Below are 20786 nucleotides of genomic sequence, written 5' to 3'. Positions count from 1 at the left end.
CCAGACACACAGCCCCATGTAACATACACCGCATTCACCCCCAGACATGCAGTCCCATGTAATATACCTCATTCACCCCCAGACACACAGTCCCATGCAATATAAACCTAATTCACCCCCAGACACGCAGTCCCATGTAATATACACTTCACTCACCCCCAGACACACAGTCCCATGCAATATAAACCTAATTCACCCCCAGACACGCAGTCCAATGCAATATACACCTCATTCACCCCCAGACACGCAGTCCCATGTAATATACACTTCACTCACCCCCAGACACACAGTCCTATACACCACAGTCTTCACCAGCTATAGACATACAAGTCTTGTTCCTGTCCTGTCAGGCCCTCACCTCCATACACATGGATAACACAGTTCATTAGAAGTTTCTCTTCTCCTGTAGTCACACATGGCAGCTTGTTCCTGCTACTTCCTGCTTTTCGCGCGAGGCTCCGCCCCCTCCCGTGACATCACGTGATCACATGCTCTACACTTCAGACCCCGGAGGAGGGAGGATAAAGTTACCGGAGGAGACATCTGTGTCCAGAGCCGGATTATAGGCGGGGCTCCCGGGGCTCAAGCCCCGGGGCCCCCACCATCTTGCTCCCACAGGGGCCCCCACAAGGTGACAAAGACTGACACTGTCAGTCAGATATTTGTATACTTTAAGCGCGCCGTGCGCTGTTAGTGATATGGGAGAGTGGGGCGGTGCCGCGGCACATCGTTCTGAGGGCGTAGGGAGGGGCTTGCGTGAGCTCCCTGTGTGCTCAGCGCTGGCCGCTCTGCTGAAAGCCCTATACAGATACAGTCAGCTGTAAGCTGACTCTCTGTGGCTGGAGCAATGGTCAGCAGCGCTGCTGCAGGGCATTGCTCCACCTCAGAGAGTCAGCGCAAAGGCAACACACGGGACACAGATGTCTCCTCCGGTAACTTTATCCTCCCTCCTCCGGGGTCTGAAGTGTAGAGCATGTGATCACGTGATGTCACGGGAGGGGGCGGAGCCTCGCGCGAAAAGCAGGAAGTAGCAGGAACAAGCTGCCATGTGTGACTACAGGAGAAGAGAAACTTCTAATGAACTGTGTTATCCATGTGTATGGAGGTGAGGGCCTGACAGGACAGGAACAAGACTTGTATGTCTATAGCTGGTGAAGACTGTGGTGTATAGGACTGTGTGTCTGGGGGTGAGTGAAGTGTATATTACATGGGACTGCGTGTCTGGGGGTGAATGAGGTGTATATTGCATTGGACTGCGTGTCTGGGGGTGAATTAGGTTTATATTGCATGGGACTGTGTGTCTGGGGGTGAGTGAAGTGTATATTACATGGGACTGCGTGTCTGGGGGTGAATTAGGTTTATATTGCATGGGACTGTGTGTCTGGGGGTGAATGAGGTATATTACATGGGACTGCATGTCTGGGGGTGAATGCGGTGTATGTTACATGGGGCTGTGTGTCTGGGGGTAAATGAGGTGTATATTGCATGGGACTGCGTGTCTGGGGGTGAATTAGGTTTATATTGCATGGGACTGTGTGTCTGGGGGTGAATGAGGTATATTACATGGGACTGCATGTCTGGGGGTGAGTGAGGTGTATGTTACATGGGGCTGTGTGTCTGGGGGTGAGTGAAGTGTATATTACATGGGACTGTGTGTCTGGGGGTGAGTGAGGTGTATATTACATGGGACTGCGTGTCTGGGGGTGAATGAGGTGTATATTGCATGGGACTGCGTGTCTGGGGGTGAATGAGGTGTATATTACATGGGACTGCGTGTCTGGGGGTGAATGAGGTGTATATTACATGGGACTGCGTGTCTGAGGGTGAGTGAGGTGTATGTTACATGGGACTGTGGGGGTGAGTGAGGTGTATGTTACATGGGACTGTGGGGGTGAATGAGGTGTATATTACATGGGACTGCGTGTCTGGGGGTGAATGTGGTGTATGTTACATGGGGCTGCGTGTATGGGGGTGAATGAGGTGTATGTTACATGGGGCTGCGTGTATGGGGGTGAATGAGGTGTATGTTACATGGGGGTGAGTGAGGTGTATGTTACATGGGGCTGCGTGTATGGGGGTGAGTGAGGTGTATGTTACATGGGACTGCGTGTCTGGGGGTGAATGAGGTGTATGTTACATGGGGCTGCGTGTCTGGGGGTGAATGAGGTGTATGTTACATGGGGCTGCGTGTCTGGGGGTGAATGAGGTGTATGTTACATGGGGCTGCGTGTCTGGGGGTGAATGAGGTGTATGTTACATGGGGCTGCGTGTCTGGGGGTGAATGAGGTGTATGTTACATGGGGCTGCGTGTTTTGAGCGGACTGAAGTGTATGGAGATGTGGTACTGGGGGGCTCGGCGGCTGTATGTGGATATGGCACTGGGGATAGTCAATAATGAGCAAGAGGATGTGTATGTTACATTAAGTGGGGGCCTCCACCAGACTTTGCGCCCAGGGGCCCCCACCAAGCTTAATCCGGCCCTGTCTGTGTCCCGTGTGTTGCCTTTGCGCTGACTCTCTGAGGTGGAGCAATGCCCTGCAGCAGCGCTGCTGACCATTGCTCCAGCCACAGAGAGTCAGCTTACAGCTGACTGTATCTGTATAGGGCTTTCAGCAGAGCGGCCAGCGCTGAGCACACAGGGAGCTCACGCAAGCCCCTCCCTACGCCCTCAGAACGATGTGCCGCGGCACCGCCCCACTCTCCCATATCACTAACAGCGCACGGCGCGCTTAAAGTATACAAATATCTGACTGACAGTGTCAGTCTTTGTCACCTTGTGGGGGCCCCTGTGGGAGCAAGATGGTGGGGGCCCCGGGGCTTGAGCCCCGGGAGCCCCGCCTATAATCCGGCTCTGCAGGCAGCTATTTGACACAATCTTTTCCTCAGGGAGTCGCCAGCAGAGGAACACGGAGCGCCCCTTGTTTTTGGCGCCACAATCGGGTCCCTCGCGTCCTGTCACACGGCTCCGGCGTCGTTGTCGTCGTAGTCAGCAGCAGGAGGAGGCGCGCGCGCTGCGGCCCAACGGCCGTTTACCGTGTAGAAACGTCACTTTCGCGGGAGGCGGGCGGTCACGTGACCGGGCGCTGAGGTGGGCGGGAAACGCTGAAGTTGGTTTTTCGCGCGAAAGCCGAACGCGGGGAGAAGGACGTAAAGCAGTGAGTAGCGCGGCCGGGGCCCGGCATGTCCGTGCGGTTGTGTGTATGTAGGGGCCAGGGTGTCTTCTCTTGTTATTCTTCCGGTTTACGGTGCGTTATGAGGATGCGCCATGGCTCCGGCACTTGTGCTGTTACTTATAGGGGAGATGTAGTCGGGGTGAGAGATGATGCTACAAGGTGTGAGCATTGCCTACAGACATCTAAGTATTTCTATGCATCTCTCAGGAAGTTCTGCAGCAGCTGTGGCGCCTTGTTTTGATGTGTAATCTATATAAATAATGAAAAACCAGAAATTGACAAGGCGACATAACTTGTCCATATTTGCGTTCAGCGTGTAGTCATTATGCAATCAATATCTTCTCCATATCGCTGCAAACATGGTCTGTGGGTCATCCCTATGCCATCCGTTTTTGGCGGATCTGTAAAGGCGGCGCCAGGGAGAAAAGGAGGTGAGCGCTGCTCACCCCCGACCCTCTCCATAGGGATATATGGTCGGCCTATTGTAGACACATATGCCACATATATATTTTGCCGTATATATGTCCCCTGAACGGCCGTGTGAATGAGGCCTAAAATGAAAGAAGGCTTGTCAATGATGTAATTGCCAAAAATGGAGCCCTAAGGTCACGTGATTGCAACAGAACGCAAAAAAGGACTGCGCATTTGTTACACGCGAGTTCCTTTCTCTTTGTATTTCAACTCATTTCAATAGGACTTGATACCCAAGGAATAATCATCTTTAATAATAGTCTTTATTTATATAGCGCCATCATATTCCATAGCACTTTACAAACCATAGGGGACATATACAAATAACATGCTACATTATAAACTGTCACATGGATCAATAGGAATGAGGGACAAATAAAGGGAGTAGGAAAAACACACAGTGGGCACGAGTTCATTAACAACTATGGTTATATATAGTTTTAGTTGTACAGGCGGTCCCCTACTTAAAACACTCGACTTACATACGACCCCTAGTTACAAACGGACCTCTGTATATTAGTAATTTATTGTACTTTAGTCCTAGGCTACAATAAACAGCTGTAACAGTTATCACAGGTGTCTGTAATGAAGCTTTATTGTTAATATTGATTCTTATGACAACCCAACATTTTTAAAATCCAATTATCACAGAGACCAAAAAAGTTCTGGCTGGGGCTACAATTATAAAATATACAGTTCCGACTTGCATACAAATTCAACTTAAGAACAAACCTACAGACCCTATCTTGTATGTAACCCGGGGACTGCCTGTATATAGTTTTTTGAATGGATCTGTGAGGGCGCGTTCACACGTTGCGTCTTGGTTGCGTTTTCATTGCGTTTGAAACGCATATACAACAGCTGAGGAGAGGTGATTTGCCTAATTACATCACTGTTAACGTTTCCATTTATAAAGCGTTAACATTGCGTTTACAAACGTAAACGGTAATGTAATTAGGCAAATTACCTCACATCAGCTATTGTATATGCGTTTCAAACGCAATGAAAACGCAACGTGTGAACGCGCCCACAAAGGAAACCTACCACTTAAAAATGGTAGGTCTAACCCTCAAATACATCGCACCAGCTCGGGGTGAGCAGGTGCCGGAGCATATTTTTCATTAATTCCAGAAACCGCCGATTGCTTTATTAAACTCTTTTATACTTTATATTGCAAGCGCGCTTTGTCGCACCATGCGCGTGACTGTGCGTTCGCCTGATTCGGAAGTGCCGGAGAGCCAGTGACGTCACCGAGCTCTCGGGCACACTCGCGCCTGTGCAACTTCGCATGTCCGGCTCTGCAGGTGAAATAGCGCAGGCGCGAGTGTACTCGAGAGTGTACTCTGAATCAGGTGTGCCGAGCCCCATCATGGTGCGCCGAAGCGTCCTTGCAAAATAAGGCAGTGGTGGCGAACCTATGGCACAGGTGCCAGAGGTGGCACTCGGAGCCATTTCTGTGGGCACTCAGACCATTGCTCCAGGACAGAGTTCACCAAATAGGACCAAATCCACCAGGCAACTTAAGATTTGCTGCTCTCAACGCTATTTTAAAGCGACATTTCATTGGCTGTTTGGAACTTGCAAGAAAAGCAAGAAGGTGTTTACAGAACTGCATTATCTTTAAAGGTCCTCCTGCTGGACCCACCATTTTTCTACAGAGAAACCCTGGAGAGAAGCTACGACGAGTCTGCATTTGCCCTCCTCCTTTCAACTGTATTGGTAGCCTCAGGCGGTCGATACAATTGAAAGATGTGGAAGAACAGGTAGCAATAAGTTACTGCTTAACCCCTTAAGGACGCAGCCTGTTTGCAGGTTAAGGCTCGCAACTTTTTTTTTAAATTTGACCTGCGTCTCTTTATATGGTTATAACTTTTGAACACTGTTACTTATCAAAGCGATTCTGATATTGTTTTTTCCCCACATGTTGTACTTCATTTTAGTGGTAAATTTTGGCTGATACGTTTTGCGTTTATTTACAAAAAAAAGAAAAAAGTGATGAATTTTTAGAAAAATTTGCCATTTTCGAAATTCAAAATCACCGCGTTTTCAGGCAGATAGATTTACCACCTAAATAACTTGCAGAATAACATTTCCCATTTGTCTACTTAACATTTTCATAATTTTTGAAATGTTTGGATAATTTATTTTGACGTCACGCGGCCTACAAATCGAATAGCGATTTTCCGTATTTTCGGAATTGACTATTTTGGGGATAAATACTGTTTGAAATCAAATTTTACATATTTAGCAACAAAACCCCCTATATAACCAACCCATTTTCAAATCTGCACCCCTCAAACTATCAGAAACAGCATTTACAAAGATTGTTAACCCCTTGAGATCTTCATAGTAATTGAATCAAAATGGCGGTGAAATTTAGAATGGTCAAATTTTGTCGGTTATACGTTCATCTAGCCCTAAAATTTACACATTTCCAAAAGATAAAAAGAGAAAACTCACCATAAAATTTGTTCTACAATGTCTCCTGAGTGCAGCGACCCCCCACATGTGGACATTACTTGTGTTATGGGGGCACAGCAAGGCGCAGAAGGGAAGGAGCACCCTGCAGCTGCCAGGATTTTAGTTTCCTCGTTGCCCCCTTTTGAAGGCTATAACATTTTCGCTTTTCCGTTATTTGGGCCATGTGACGGCATTTTTTTTGCGGGACGAGATGCTTTTTCCAGTGTTACCATTTTGGGGTTGGTATCACCTATTGTTGAAAATTTTGGAACTTTTTTTGAGGTCATGAGTAGAAAAGCATCAATTCTGTACTGGATTTTTTACTTTTTTTTTTTTTTGTGTTCACCGTATAGCCTAATAATCATGTTATCTTTATTCTATGGGTCGATACGATTACGGGGATACCAGACATGAATATTTTTTCTTATGTTTTACTAAATTTGCCAAATAAAACCCTAATGTGGGGAAAAATCTATCATTTTTGCATCGCCGTCTTCCAAGTGGCATAACATTGTTACGTTTTTGGCTACAGAGCTGGTTGATGGCTTGTTTTTTGCGGGACATGTTGTTCTTTGCAACAATATCATTCTGGAGTACATATGTTTTGTTGATCACTTTTTATTGCATTTTTAGTGGGATATAATAGGTAAAAATCATAATTTTTGGCGGGTTTTTAACTTTTTTTTTTTACGGCGTTCATCATATGGGTTCAATAGTTATTTAGTTTTATTCTATGGATTGTTACGGACGCGGTGATACTATATATGTGGGGTTTGTGTTATGATTTAGACTTTTTTGAGTGTTATATGTCTCTTTATATGTTTTGGGGCTTATGGGCATTTTTAGTGATTTATAAAGTAATTTTTTATTGAAAAACATTTTTTTTACATTTTTTTACATGATCCACCATGGGATATGAACAAGCAATCATCTGATTGCTTGTTCTTGATAATACTCTGCAATACTAATGTATTGCAGGGTATTATCAGTGCCAGCCTATGCAGATGCATAGGCTGACACTTTGCCTTTAAGATGACGTCACAGACGCCATCTTAAAGGTAAACCCTCAAGGCTTCTCTGGGGTCCCGATCGGACCCCAGAGGTGGCAAAACAGCAATCGGCCCCCCCGAAAACGGTGCGGGGGGGCCGATTGTGATGTAAAGACCCCCAGAAGGCATGTTAAATGCCGCGGTCGCGTTGACCGCGGCATTTAACGGGTTAAACACCCGCGATCGGAGCCCACTCCGACCGCGGGTGTTAGCCGGGGATGTCAACGGTAGATTACCGTTGAAATCCCGCGGCTAACGATGCCGGTTCGGCTGCTATACAGCGCTGAACCGGCATCGTCTCTGCGCAGTAGCTGTACTGCGCTGAGCGCTATTCGCGGGACTCAGCGCAGTACAGCTACGGCGCAGAGCGGTAAGGGGTTAAAATGCCATGTTGGCACTTCATGGTAAATAAGTGTTGTAAAAAATTGTGTTTGTAGTTTGGGCACTCGGTCTCTAGGGGCGCGTTCACACGTTGCGTTTTGGTCACGTTTTCATTGCGTTTGAAATGCATATACAACAGCTGATGAGGGGTGATTTGCCTAATTACATTGCCGTTTACGTTTGTAAACGCAATGTTAACACGTGTGTTAACGAAACACATGCGTTACAGCATTGTTAACACATGCGTTAACATCGCGTTTACGATGCGTTTTGTAAACAGAAATGTTAACAGTGATGTAATTAGGCAAATCACCCCTCCTCGGCTGTTGTATATGCGTTTCAAATGCAATGAAAACGCAGGTCAAAACGCAACGTGTGAACGCGCCCTAGAAGGTTCGCCATCACTGATATAAGGTATAAAACAGTTCAATAAAGCAGTCGGTGGTTTCTGGAATTAATGAAAATATGCTCCGGTGCAAAATAATATATATATTTGAGGGTTAGAACTACCATTTTTAAGTGGTAGGTTTCCTTCAAAAGGAACCTGTCATCAGGTACATCAGTGGCCTAATAAACCCCAAGTAGAACATTGTCGAGCAGCGTAACACCTTCTAGTTTTTGTTTCTTTCATGACCCAGTGTGGTCGCATCATCCTGATAATCAACTTTGAAATGAGATGTAAATTGGTTGTATAAAGTCAAGTAGGAGGAGAGTTTAACACTGAAGTCAAGCTGTGGAGCTCTAAACGTCTCCTTCTCTGTGATTGACATTGTGCATAAGACTCCAGGAGATCTGGTAAGTGATGTCTCTGGATGCAGGACCATCAGTTATAGTGAAGGAGCTTTCTGCAGAAGAGGAAGCTTGATGTTGGTTTTAGACTCTCCTCCTCCTTGACTTTATACATCCAATTTACATCTCATTTCAAAGCATCTTTTTTTCTGAATGCCTCCACCACACTGGGTCATGAAAGAAACACGATAGAAAAGGCATTCAGCTGCATGACAACATGCTGGTAGTGGTTTATTAGGTCAATTTTTGTTGACAGTTTCCCGTTAAAGGTATCCCTTAACAAAAAAAAGATACTTTGCTGATAATGTATCTGTACAGACATCTGTTTACATTGCAATACTTAAAAAAAATAAATAAAACAATAAACAGAAACAAAAATGCATATGGGAACTGGCCCTTACTGTTCTCATAGATCACATTTTTTTAAAAATTGTTCTGACAGATCTAGCGTTGCTAGGTGCTTTCTTGTTCCGTTAGAGCAGAGATCCCCAACCTTTTTTGCACCAGGGACCGGCTTTAAGCTAGACCAGTTTTCCATGGCCCGGTGGGGGTGGGGGCGGGGCTTTGGTCATATGGGGTGGGGTTATGGAGGGGTGGAGCTTATAATATAAGATATCAGGGAGTGTCCTGACCAGATCCATCATATTGGTTTGGTTTAAAAATAAAGCAATGCAAAATGCATACAGCGTATCGCCATGTAGTATAAAATGCATACAGCGTATCGCCGTGTAGTATAAAATGCATACAGCGTATCGCCGTGTAGTATAAAATGCACACAGCGTATCGCCATGTAGTATAAAATGCATACAGCGTATCGCCGTGTAGTATAAAATGCATACAGCGTATCGCCGTGTAGTATAAAATGCACACAGTGTATCGCCATGTAGTATAAAATGCATACAGCGTATCGCCGTGTAGTATAAAATGCACACAGCGTATCGCCATGTAGTATAAAATGCATACAGCGTATCGCCATGTAGTATAAAATGCATACAGCGTATCGCCGTGTAGTATAAAATGCATACAGCGTATCGCCATGTAGTATAAAATGCATACAGCGTATCACCATGTAGTATAAAATGCATACAGCGTATCGCCGTGTAGTATAAAATGCACACAGCGTATCGCCATGTAGTATAAAATGCATACAGCGTATCGCCGTGTAGTATAAAATGCACACAGCGTATCGCCGTGTAGTATAAAATGCACACAGCGTATCGCCGTGTAGTATAAAATGCACACAGCGTATCGCCGTGTAGTATAAAATGCACACAGCGTATCGCCGTGTAGTATAAAATGCACACAGCGTATCGCCGTGTAGTATAAAATGCACACAGCGTATCGCCGTGTAGTATAAAATGCACACAGCGTATCGCCGTGTAGTGTAAAATGCACACAGCGTATCGCCGTGTAGTGTAAAATGCATACAGCGTATCGCCGTGTAGTGTAAAATGCACACAGCGTATCGCCGTGTAGTGTAAAATGCACACAGCGTATCGCCGTGTAGTGTAAAATGCACACAGCGTATCGCCGTGTAGTATAAAATGCACACAGCGTATCGCCGTGTAGTGTAAAATGCACACAGCGTATCGCCGTGTAGTGTAAAATGCACACAGCGTATCGCCGTGTAGTATAAAATGCACACAGCGTATCGCCGTGTAGTATAAAATGCACACAGCGTATCGCCGTGTAGTATAAAATGCATGCAGCGTATCGCCGTGTAGTACAAAATAGAAGCCCTGATAAATATCACAAATATCACAAATGCTGCATATACATACAGCATATATGCACATAAACAGTAGATACAGCATATACACATATTACACATATATATGCAAAGATAAAGTAACCTTACCTATTGTGTTCTTGCAAATTGTGGTGCCTTGTCCTGCAGCGGTGGTGGCGCGGTGAGGTAGCCGGGAGCGAGTAGGTCGTGAGAGCCGGGAGGCTAGGGAGCCTGGAGCTTAAGCGGGGGCAGGGGGAGCTGGGAGCCTGGAGGGGGGGGTGGGCGTTAGCGGAGCCGGGTTGAGACGGGAGTGGAAGGGGAGCCCGGAGCCGGAAGTGGGTAGGTCAAGAGCCGAGAACCGGGAGCGGGGTGGCAGAGAGAGTGGAGAGCCGAGAGCGGTGGGAGCAGTAGGGGAGCGTGGAGCTTGAGCAGGGGCAGGGAGCCGGGAGCCGAGAGCCTGGAGGGGGGGGGGGGGGGGCGTTAGCAGAGACAGGTTGAGACAGGAATGGAGAGCCGGGGCGCAAGGTGCTGGCAGCGTCGGAGAGCAAGGTGCCGGACGGAGGGCTGCAATGTGGTCCCGTCCGGTGCGGGAGCTCAGTGCTGGCCGGTGCCGCCCCTGCGCGGACCGGCTGATGAACTCCAACGGCCCGGTCCTGGTCCGCGGACCGGCGGTTGGGGACCTCTGCGTTAGAGCATCTCAATTTTATCACTCTAGCCAATCGTTGACTGTAAGGCCCCTTCCACACTTGCGTTGCAGATCACGTCAGAGTCTGATCAGGGTGCGATCAGGGTTTTGTCAGTGAAAACGCACATTTTGCATCAGAGTTCAATCAGTTTTCAGTCGGAGTCTGTTCAGTGTCAATTGATGCGTGAAAAACGCATTGCACTTGTGTGTGTCTCAGAGTGCAATGCGTTTTTGATGCATCTCCATAGACCTGTATGGTGCGTGTTTCACGCACGTGACTTGCAAAAGTAGAGCATGTCAAGATTTAAACGCGAGTTAAAAAAACGCGCGTGTGTGCGTGAAAAAAAATGCAAGTCTGAAAAGACCCATTGATTACAATGGGTCAGAGTGCAATGGAAGTTCTGTGCGTCAAAAGCACGTGCAGAAAACGTGCGTGAAAATCGCAAGTGTGAAAGGGGCCTAACAGGTCACCGCTCAGTTCAGTGAGTGGTGACATCTACATGTGTTGGAATGTCTCATTGTGAGGCTAGATTTGTACGTGGTGTTTGAATTGCAGTTTGAAACTCTATTCAAAATCTGGAGGAGGGGCTTGGGCCAATCATTTGTGTTTGCACTGAAACACACACGATTAGTAACAAGCGCCACAGGTACATTCGTTTTGTATACGCAAGTGTTATCAGCTGTTTAATTAGGCAAATCTCCCTTCAGCTGTACCAATGTGTTTTTAAACGCATGCAGTAAACGCGACGTGTGACCGCACCGTCAGTTACCAATGTCATGCATTTCAGTTGAACTGCATATGTGATTGGGACAAGCCCCTGGTTGAATTGCGTTTCTATACACAATTCAGTCAGAACTTGTCAATGCAGCCTGAGGAAAGAATATATAGATCACTAGCTGTTCCAGGTGGTTTTTAAGCAGTCCATAAAAAACGCATGCTGCTATTACCAACTATTGTAAGATAATTGGGAAAAACAGTCATACACGGATGCGTTTTCAAAGACCGGATGTGTTAGTTTTTTAACGGATTGCTTAAAAATGGGTTCAAAACGCCATGGGGCAAATTTACTTACCTGGCCCATTCGCGATCCAGCGGCGCGTTCTCTGCTCTGGATTCGGGTCCGGCCGGGATTTAAGAAGGTAGTTCCTCCGCCGTCCACCAGGTGGCGCTGCTGCGCTGAAAGTCATCTCATCGCGCCGGAATGCACCACCTCGGACCAGGTGAAGGTAAGCGCTCCCCAAGCGACACTTTTCCGGTTTTTAAATGCGGCGGTTTTTCCGAATACGTCGGGTTTTCGTTCGGCCACGCCCCCCGATTTCCGTCGCGCGCGTCCCGGCGCCGATGCGCCACAATCCGATCGCGTGCGCCACAATCCCGGGGCAATTCAGGTACAATCGGCGCAAATCGGAAATATTCGGGTAACACGTCGGGAAAACGCGAATCGGGCCCTTAGTAAATGACCCCCCATGTGTGCCACCACCCTAAGGGTGAAGACACACGTGGCGTTTTTAGGCCGTTTTTGGGCCGTTTTTACTTAGTGCGTTTTCAGATTGTTAAAAACGCATACGTTTTTGCCCGTTTTTCCGAATTGGCACATTTAAAAACGGACAAAACCGTATGCGTTTTTAACAATCTGAAAACGCACCAACTAAAAACGGCCTAAAAACGCCACGTGTGTCTTCACCCTAAGGCTACATTCACACTGCCGTAAGCCCACCGCACCGTAACACGGCGGGCACACGGCAGCGCGGGGAGAGGAGGAGGAGGTGAGCGCAGCGATACTTGGCTGCGGCGCCGTAATACGGGAAAAGATAGGACATGTCCTATCTTTTCCCGGGCTACGGAGCGGTCTGGTGCCGCACGTGCGCCGTGAGCCCATAGAAGTGTATGGGGGACGTATATCGGCCGCATTTTTTGAAAACGCATACATTTTTGTCCGGTTTTCCGACTTTGCGCAATTAAAAACAACGCATGCGGTTTCTAAAAACGCATGTGGTTTTTAACGCATGCGGTTTTTACGATCTGAAAACGCACTTAGTAGAAACGGCACAAAAACGGCCTAAAAACGCCATGTGTGGCATCACCCTTAGGCTGTTTTCCTAATCGCGCAAACGGGGGCGTGATCTAACAGGAAAGAGCGCTCTTAACAGAAAATTCAATATTCAACACAGACCAACTAATAGGAGACTCGCCAGTCTTAGGGTGGTGGCACATGTGGCGTTTTGAACCCGTTTTTAGGCTGTTTTTAAGCAGTCCGTTAAAAAAAGCATGCTTTTTTTTTTTTTTTTTAGACTCATCCGTATTTGACAGTTTTTCCCAATTATCCTCAAAACCTGTAAAAAAAACTGCTTAAAAACGGGTTCAAAATGCTGACGTGCGCCTCTTACCCTTGTGCTGCATCAGATTCCTCATCCAGCATCAGACACTGGCATTAATCTGGTGCAGGGGAGATCTGTCTATTTCTAATCTGCACTGGTCTAAAGAACAACACATTTAATACATCTCCCCCGATGTATTGTTGCTCAGTCCACTTTGAGAATCCATCATTCTTCTTCGACTTGAACAACATCCAGGTAATATCGTAGGATGTTCATCCAGGGATCTCTTTGCCAGTTAACCCTAATTGAAACGATTTATGAGTGAGATATCCCCACATCTTCTTTCTCGCCAAATATCGGTCCCTTTAAACATTGTCATTTGTGTAAAATGTATTTTGCTTTGTTGCTGACGAGCTCGAAACGCATTTTAAGAGCATATTTTAATAAATAAATTTCCACTTTTAAACCACATTTCACATCTTCCTGCGCGTCTCTTACCACGGAGTTCCAGCCAGACACGCATTTGTTTGCCAGTAGGGATCAGGGTAGTATTTTTTTTTTTTTTTTTTACTTTATAGTAGCTTTACATTATATAGAAACGGCACTTGTTGTAGCATAAGTTTGGGCCATGTTTGATCTACTTGTTTAGTGGACGGCATGTGTGTACATTAAAATCAAGCTAAAACTCCCACAATTCAGAGTTTTAAATGATATTAACACCATAGTTTATTGAAAATGTTTCCCATGAAAATGTTGTTTAAAGCGAACTTTACCAGCAGCATTGAGGGGGCAGCTGCAGCCTGTGTGTGCCTGTGTCTGTCTCCTCTCCTCCTCACTTATCCAACTACCTCCCCACTGTCACATGCATGATGGAGGCAGAGTAGGGAGGGGGATGGTGTGGAGCAGAGGAGACACAGGCACATAGGAACATAGACAGTTGTATACTCTAGACAAGGGTAGGCAAATAAAATAGAAGAGAACTTACCCTGCCTTAGCTTCCGTTTCCAACATTGAGGCGCTACTCCAGCTTTGTTGACCACAGGGCCACCTGCAAACAACTCTTGTAATGTCACTAGGACGCTGTGAGCAAACTGTGAAAACTTCCATCCAGCGGAGAAGTGCCGTTTTTAAGCAGTCCGCTGCGTTTTTTGACCGTTTTTGTCCGTTTTCCAATTATCCTCATCAAGATAATTGAAAAAAAACTGTCAAAAACGGATGCGTTTTCACAAACAGGCTGCTTAAAAAACGGGTTCAAAACGCCACGTGTGCCTCCGCCCTCAGTCCACTTTATTTTATCTGCTTGCCCCTGTCATGACCTTGGGGTTATTCAAGTTTCCTCTGAAAAGCCCTTTGAGTAAAATAATTTACTTACTGTTGGTGCATGTATAAACAAAGCTTAATATTTTTCTTTTTTTTTTTTTTTTCTTCTTTTTAGGATCATCTTCAATTATCACATCGGCCTAAGGATGCAACGCAGCATAAAGTAAGTTAAAGAAATGCTGGCGAGATGTTTACACCACGTTCCAAATTATTATGCATATGATATTTCTCAGATTTTCCTAAAAAAGTCATCACTCGTTAAAGAGTATAAATCTAATTTTATTGAACAAACCTCCCAATAATAAAGCCCTCAAAATTCACAATTCTTAATTATTCTGCACAGCAGAGTTTGCAAATATTTTATAGGTTGTAAAGAACTAAAAATGGTCATTTATTGAAATTGCAGCATTAGGAGGTCACATTCACTGAAATCAAAAGCTATTTCTATCCAACACATCAAAGAAGGTTCCTATGTTATCATGTAACTTGGGCTGTTAGGATATCACCATCACAATTCTTGAATCCATTGAACTTGTGAGTTTTTGGAGAGTTTCTGCTTCATTTTCTTGAACAGGGGGAAGATGGTGGCCTCACCGTGAGATTCTCTCCTTTAACGCCCATAGCGGCCAATGACACAGAAGTATCTGTCCTGCGCGGAGGTGGCGCACTGTCCTGCGCGGAGGTGGCGCACTGTCCTGCGCGGAGGTGGCGCACTGTCCTGCGCGGAGGTGGCGCACTGTCCTGCGCGGAGGTGGCGCACTGTCCTGCGCGGAGGTGGCGCACTGTCCTGCGCGGAGGTGGCGCACTGTCCTGCGCGGAGGTGGCGCACTGTCCTGCGCGGAGGTGGCGCACTGTCCTGCGCGGAGGTGATTTTACTCCAGAAAGCATGAGTCTTCTTTTCGCACCAAGGAAGAAAATACAGGCAGTCCCCGGGTTACGTGCAAGATAGGTTCCATAGGTGCCGTTTTTAGTTAGTGCGTTTTCGGATCGTAAAAAACGGATGTGTTAAAAAACGCATCAGTTTTTTGAAAACGCATCCGTTTTTGTCAGTTTTCCGAATTTGCGCAACTAAAAACGGACAAAAACGCATGCATTTTCAAAAAACTGATGCATTTTTAAAAAACAGAATGCGTTTTTTACGCCCAACAACTAAAAACGGCCCAAAAACGGCCTAAAAACGCCACGTGTGTCTTCACCCTAAGTTTGTTGTTAAAGGACACCTGTCATCAGGTCTGTGTCACTCGTCCTGTCACCTCTACCTGTTGGAGCAGCTCACATGGATTCCATCCCAGCCTTTATCTAGTTATTTCATACATTAATAATTGTAAAATCATCTTGTCTTTATTATGTAAATGAGGCTGGTCACATGGTCAGAGGCAGTGATGTCACTCCTGTTCCCCCTCTCCTCCCCCTGCTCATGTCTGTGTTTAATGTATAGTAAAGCATTGCTAGTGTGTGTGCTGCATCCTCCTAATACACGTGTGAGACACAGACATCAACTACACAAGTACCTGACATGTTCTGCTATAACATGGCTGCATCCTGGAGCTCTTGTATCTCTCCTATACACACACACAGGCTGCAGGGGGTGTGGCCACCAACAAGCACATGGAGCAACCATTATATGGAGCAGCTGTCAGTCAAACACTGGGGGTGTGGCTGTACCTCCCACTCATGAATAAGCTAGACAGCTTGAATATGCTAATGACTCATTGGACATTTCACAGGTCATTTGCATACAGCTTTAGGACCTCATTGCTTAGGTTTACAGGCATGTAGAGGGACAATGCTTTCTAATGGCAGTTTATGAAAATATATTTAGTTTAGGGCGGTTATTTTGCATGACGGGTTCTCTTTAAGTTGAGAGGAGGTCTGGGAGGACCTGCAAAGAAATTCAAACAAACTCCAAAAACCCACAAGTTCAATTGATGCAAGAATTGTGAAGGTGATCAAAGAAGGTTCTTATGTTACATGTAACTTGGCCTGTTAGGATGTTTTGTATTGAAATAGGAGGTCGCATTCACTGAAATCAAAAGCTAATGCTGCAAAGTCAACAAATGACCATTTTCAGTTCTTTACAACCTATAAAATGTTTGGAAACTGCTGTGCAGAATAATTGGGAACTGCGCTTTTTTGAGTTTAATTTTGAAGAATATCCTGTTATTATTTAGATGTCTTCGTGCAGGTTTTGTAATTTTGGCAGCTTATACTATTGGTATCCATGATTTTCATGGAATTGACTTGTTCCCACAAAAGGACAGGCTATTGCTGGCCATCTCTCAGTGATGGTCATACGGGTGCAATTAATGGTAGAGCAGTTGTTCACATAAATGGCTGCGACTTTTACTTTTGATTGTAAAAAGTCCGTGGCTGGACGGAAGCACAAAGAGAGGTGTGTATAAGAGGATTGTTATTTGTACATGCCCCTAAAGCCATATGTTAAAACACAATTGGCTCTGGACAACCCCTTTAATATTGGTAAACTGCAAGAAAAGATATTGGGGCACATTTACTTATTCGGTCCTGTCGCGATCCCTGATTCGGAAGGTCCGACGAAAATTAAGTCCAGCGCGATTCACAAAGCTCGTGCTCCCGAGTTACTGCATCCGTCGCTTCCCCGCCGAGGTCCGCCGGAGTTCACCTTCTTCTTCCCGGTGCTTGAAATTGCGACACAATTCGAAATATTAAGTCCCGCGTGTAGTCCGAATCAGTCAGGTTGTCCGACGGCCACTCCCCTGTCGCGTAGAAGCCGGTGGCAATGCGCCAAAATCTGATCTCGTGCGCCCAAATCCCCTGTTAAATGTGGCGCAAAACGGAAATCGTCAGGAAACCCGCCGAAAATGCGCTCCGCGGACCCTTAGTAAATGAGCCCCATTGTGTTGAAACCAGATTTGGAAAATCTCACATCTAATTAAAATGACTTGTTTGCAAATGGAGTTGTGCTTTCCACCAGGAAAATACCCAGAGCTATTATATAGGGCAGCGATGGCGAACCTTTTAGAGACTGAGTGCCCAAACTACAACAAAGACCCACTAATTTATCGCAAAGTGCCAACACAGAAATTTAATTTGTGATTTATACTCCCTTCTCTGTCACAGCTTTCAGTGATACCAGCACCTGAGGACACCAATAAAGCAGAAAATAGTCCCTGGTATCTCTGTCACTTTAAAATAGCTCTGTGCACAGCAAGTCCTGGGCTGTCTGGGACTGCAGGAAGATACCTGGAGTCATCTCTGGTGATGGCCTGAGTGCCCACAGAAAGGGCTCTGAGTGCCACCTCTGGCACCAGTGCCATAGGTTAGCCATCACTGATATAGGGGCTACTATTGACCTCATAGTTGACCTCTCAAGAATCATCTTTCTTACCCACAAGTGACGGAGGCTGCTGCTTACAGCCAGACTGTCCGCGGTCATGTCCTTGTTTTCCATGACGTCCCCCATGACGGCCCACCTGGAGGATTACCCCTTGACCTCTGCAGGGACAGGAAGAAGAGAGGTTAAATGTCCCTCCCCCTGCATCCCTCGCCAGTGTTCTTCCTGTCCCTACACAGGCAGGGGGAAGAGAGGGTCTCTCTCCTTCTCATCTCCTTAGGGGGGTGGGAGTGGAGGGGGACGCCTTTATGAGGCGCGGTACCTGGTACTAAGATCCTCTCCTCTCCTGGCCTCGATCGATCTCCTTCCTGGCTGACATCTAAATGGGGAGGTATTGGTGTGATCCCTGCGGTCCTGCGTTGATCCACGGCAGCACCACATGTTCCGGCTCCCGATGGTGAGGCGCAGCTGCGTTCCACCGGCCTCCGATGACGACTTCCGGTTTTGTGATGACGACTTCCGGTTTTGCGTTCCACTGGCCGGATGACGACTTCCGGTCCGCGCGCACCGGAAGTGACGCTCGTCATTGGCGTTCGGGAGTCAGGAGCGTGGAGCGGTGAGTTTAAAAGGCAGAGAGTCTACTAGAGACCTTCTCTTGCTTCTGAGATATCCGCAGGTGATTTATTGCAGATCTAAGTGTGTCACAGACAGGTTAGTGAAACACACGATGGCTGATCATTTATCTGTACCACCGCTCCACTTACACCTCTACCTCCTTCCCTGTCCACAGGCAAGCATGGACCCAGTTCCCCTTCCTCAGATATCTGTAAGTAAGGGGTCTGGAGGGTGGTTCGTGGAGGGGGGGCCCTGTATATATATATACATCCCCTATGCTTCCTCTTGTCTTCTTCTCACATGTAGGAGAGAAAAGACAAAGAGAAGAAAGAGGATAAAAAAGAGGAAAAGAAGGAAGACAAGTCTAAGACTAAAACCCTTCCATCTCGCAGATGCAATATGTGTTTTAATAAACTTCCAGAATCCTATAAAAAACCGCTATGCAGAGACTGCCTTGACAGCATAATGCGGGAAGAAAAAGCGTCTTTCATGGACGAGATGAGATCCATGTTCAAATCCGAAGTAAAAAACACAGTTGCATCCCTCTTTTCTGAAGGAATTCCTCCTAAAAGGTTCAAACCCTCTGAACCAAATCCGGAGGAGATGGATTCAGACCCAGACAGGGCTTCCTGTTCCTACCAAGGAGGCGAGGAAGAACAGTTAGATAGCCAAGAACAAAAAAACGACACCAGATTCCTTTTTTCTATGGACAACTTGGACACCTTACTAAAGGCAGTCCGAGAAACACTAAACATTGAAGATCCTGTGGAGATTAAGTCTGTACAGGACGAACTCTTTGGTTGCTTAAGAGCAAAAAAGAAGAGGGTATTCCCAGTTAATAATGTACTAGAAGACCTTATCCGGGAAGAGTGGAAAGATCCAGAGAAACGGCTATCAGTGACCAGGGATTTCAGGAACAGACTCGTATTCGACGAGGAGAAGTCAAAATACTGGAATTCAATCCCAAAGGTGGATATCCAGATTACCAAGATGGTTAAGAAGACCGATCTCCCCTTTGAGGATGCGACCCAACTTAAAGACCCCATGGATCGCAAATCTGACAGCGTCTTAAAAAAGACCTGGGAATCGGCAATGCTAAATCTGAAGGCAAATGTCGCAACCACATCTATCGCCAGGACAATGACCTGTTGGCTAAATGGGTTAGAGAACCAAATTATTGGCGGAACCTCGAGAGAGAAGCTTCTGGAGTCTTTGCCACTGCTAAAACTAGCAACTACCTTCATTGCAGATGCATCAGGGGAATGCGTCAGGTTTTCCGCCAAAGAAGGAGCACTCTCTAACGTTGCCCGCAGAGCCCTCTGGCTCAAGCAGTGGTCGGGTGACTTCCGTTCTAAATCTAACCTATGTGGCATACCTTTTTCCGGCGAATTCCTATTTGGTCCGGAACTGGACACGATCCTGGAGAAAGCTGCAGATAGAAAAAAAGGCTTTCCAGAACCTAGACAGAAAAGGCATTCCTTTCGTGATTCCCGCGACAAAGTTCCATCCTATCGTGGGAAAGGAAAACAAGGCAGATGGAGCTATACCAAAGGAGGTAGAGGTAGAGGTTACAGTTCCTTCCAGAATACCCAACCCAACCCTGCCAGAAAGCAATGACGCCAGGGTGGGGGGAAGACTAGCTCTTTTCCCCTCTCAGTGGGAGCAAAGCATAAAGAATGCCTGGATTCTACAAGTCATACGCGATGGCTACAAGATCGAATTGAATACCCCTCCCCCTCAAACATTTGTAACAACAAAGACATCTTCTCAACAAATGCTTCTGCTCATGTGGGAAGAGGTTCAATCCCTATTACTCAAAAATGTTATTTCTCCTGTACCTCCCCACCATCAAAAGGAAGGGTTCTACTCCCCCCTCTTCTTAGTTCAGAAACCGAATGGAGCCTACAGGATGATCATAAACTTAAAGAGTCTGAATACCCATATCAAATACAGAAGATTCAAGATGGAGTCCCTAAAATCCACAACACCATTGATCCCCAAAGGGGCAGCTCTTTGCACCATAGACTTAAAAGACGCGTATTACCACGTCCCAATCCATCCCATCTCTCAAAAATTCCTGAGATTTGCCATCCGGTCCCCGGAAAACCAGGTAAGACACTTCCAATTCAGAGCTCTACCATTCGGGATCTCCTCAGCTCCCAGACTATTCACAAAAATTATGGCAGAGGTAGTAGCAGTTCTGAGACAAAGAAACATACTACTGATTCCTTACTTGGACGATCTCCTCCTAGTCTCAGGCTCAGAAGAAACCTTGTTATCCCAGAGAGACATGACATTGGCAATCCTAAAAAGCCTAGGTTGGATTATAAATTTCGAAAAATCAAACCTCCAGCCAAGTACCAAGCAAAAATTTCTGGGAATATTGTTGGACTCAGTACATCAACACTCAATTCTCCCAGAAGAGAAGATCAAAAATCTCACCCTACAGGTATCTCTGTTCCAAACCAAACAGAAGTGCTCA

At 46.3% G+C, this 20786-nt stretch overlaps 1 protein-coding gene across 5 annotated transcripts in view; it reads left to right on the top strand.

The window, feature by feature from the left end:
• Positions 1-3012: 3012 nt before the first annotated feature.
• The window catches only part of LIG1 (DNA ligase 1), a 55615-nt gene continuing 37841 nt past the window's right edge, over positions 3013-20786 (top strand). The window contains exons 1-2 of one of the 5 annotated variants that reach the window (XM_072155474.1): positions 3013-3155; positions 14492-14539. In XM_072155474.1, coding sequence (XP_072011575.1) covers positions 14523-14539 — 17 coding nt within the window. In that variant the 5' untranslated portion in view covers positions 3013-3155; positions 14492-14522. The other 4 variants (XM_072155473.1, XM_072155475.1, XM_072155472.1 and 1 more) reach the window with 4 other exon arrangements.

This window comes from Engystomops pustulosus, chromosome 6, assembly GCF_040894005.1.
Source record: "Engystomops pustulosus chromosome 6, aEngPut4.maternal, whole genome shotgun sequence".
Lineage (NCBI taxonomy): Eukaryota > Metazoa > Chordata > Amphibia > Anura > Leptodactylidae > Engystomops > Engystomops pustulosus.
Note: the sequence above shows the minus strand (reverse complement) of the source record. Positions and strands in the feature narration are given on the sequence as shown.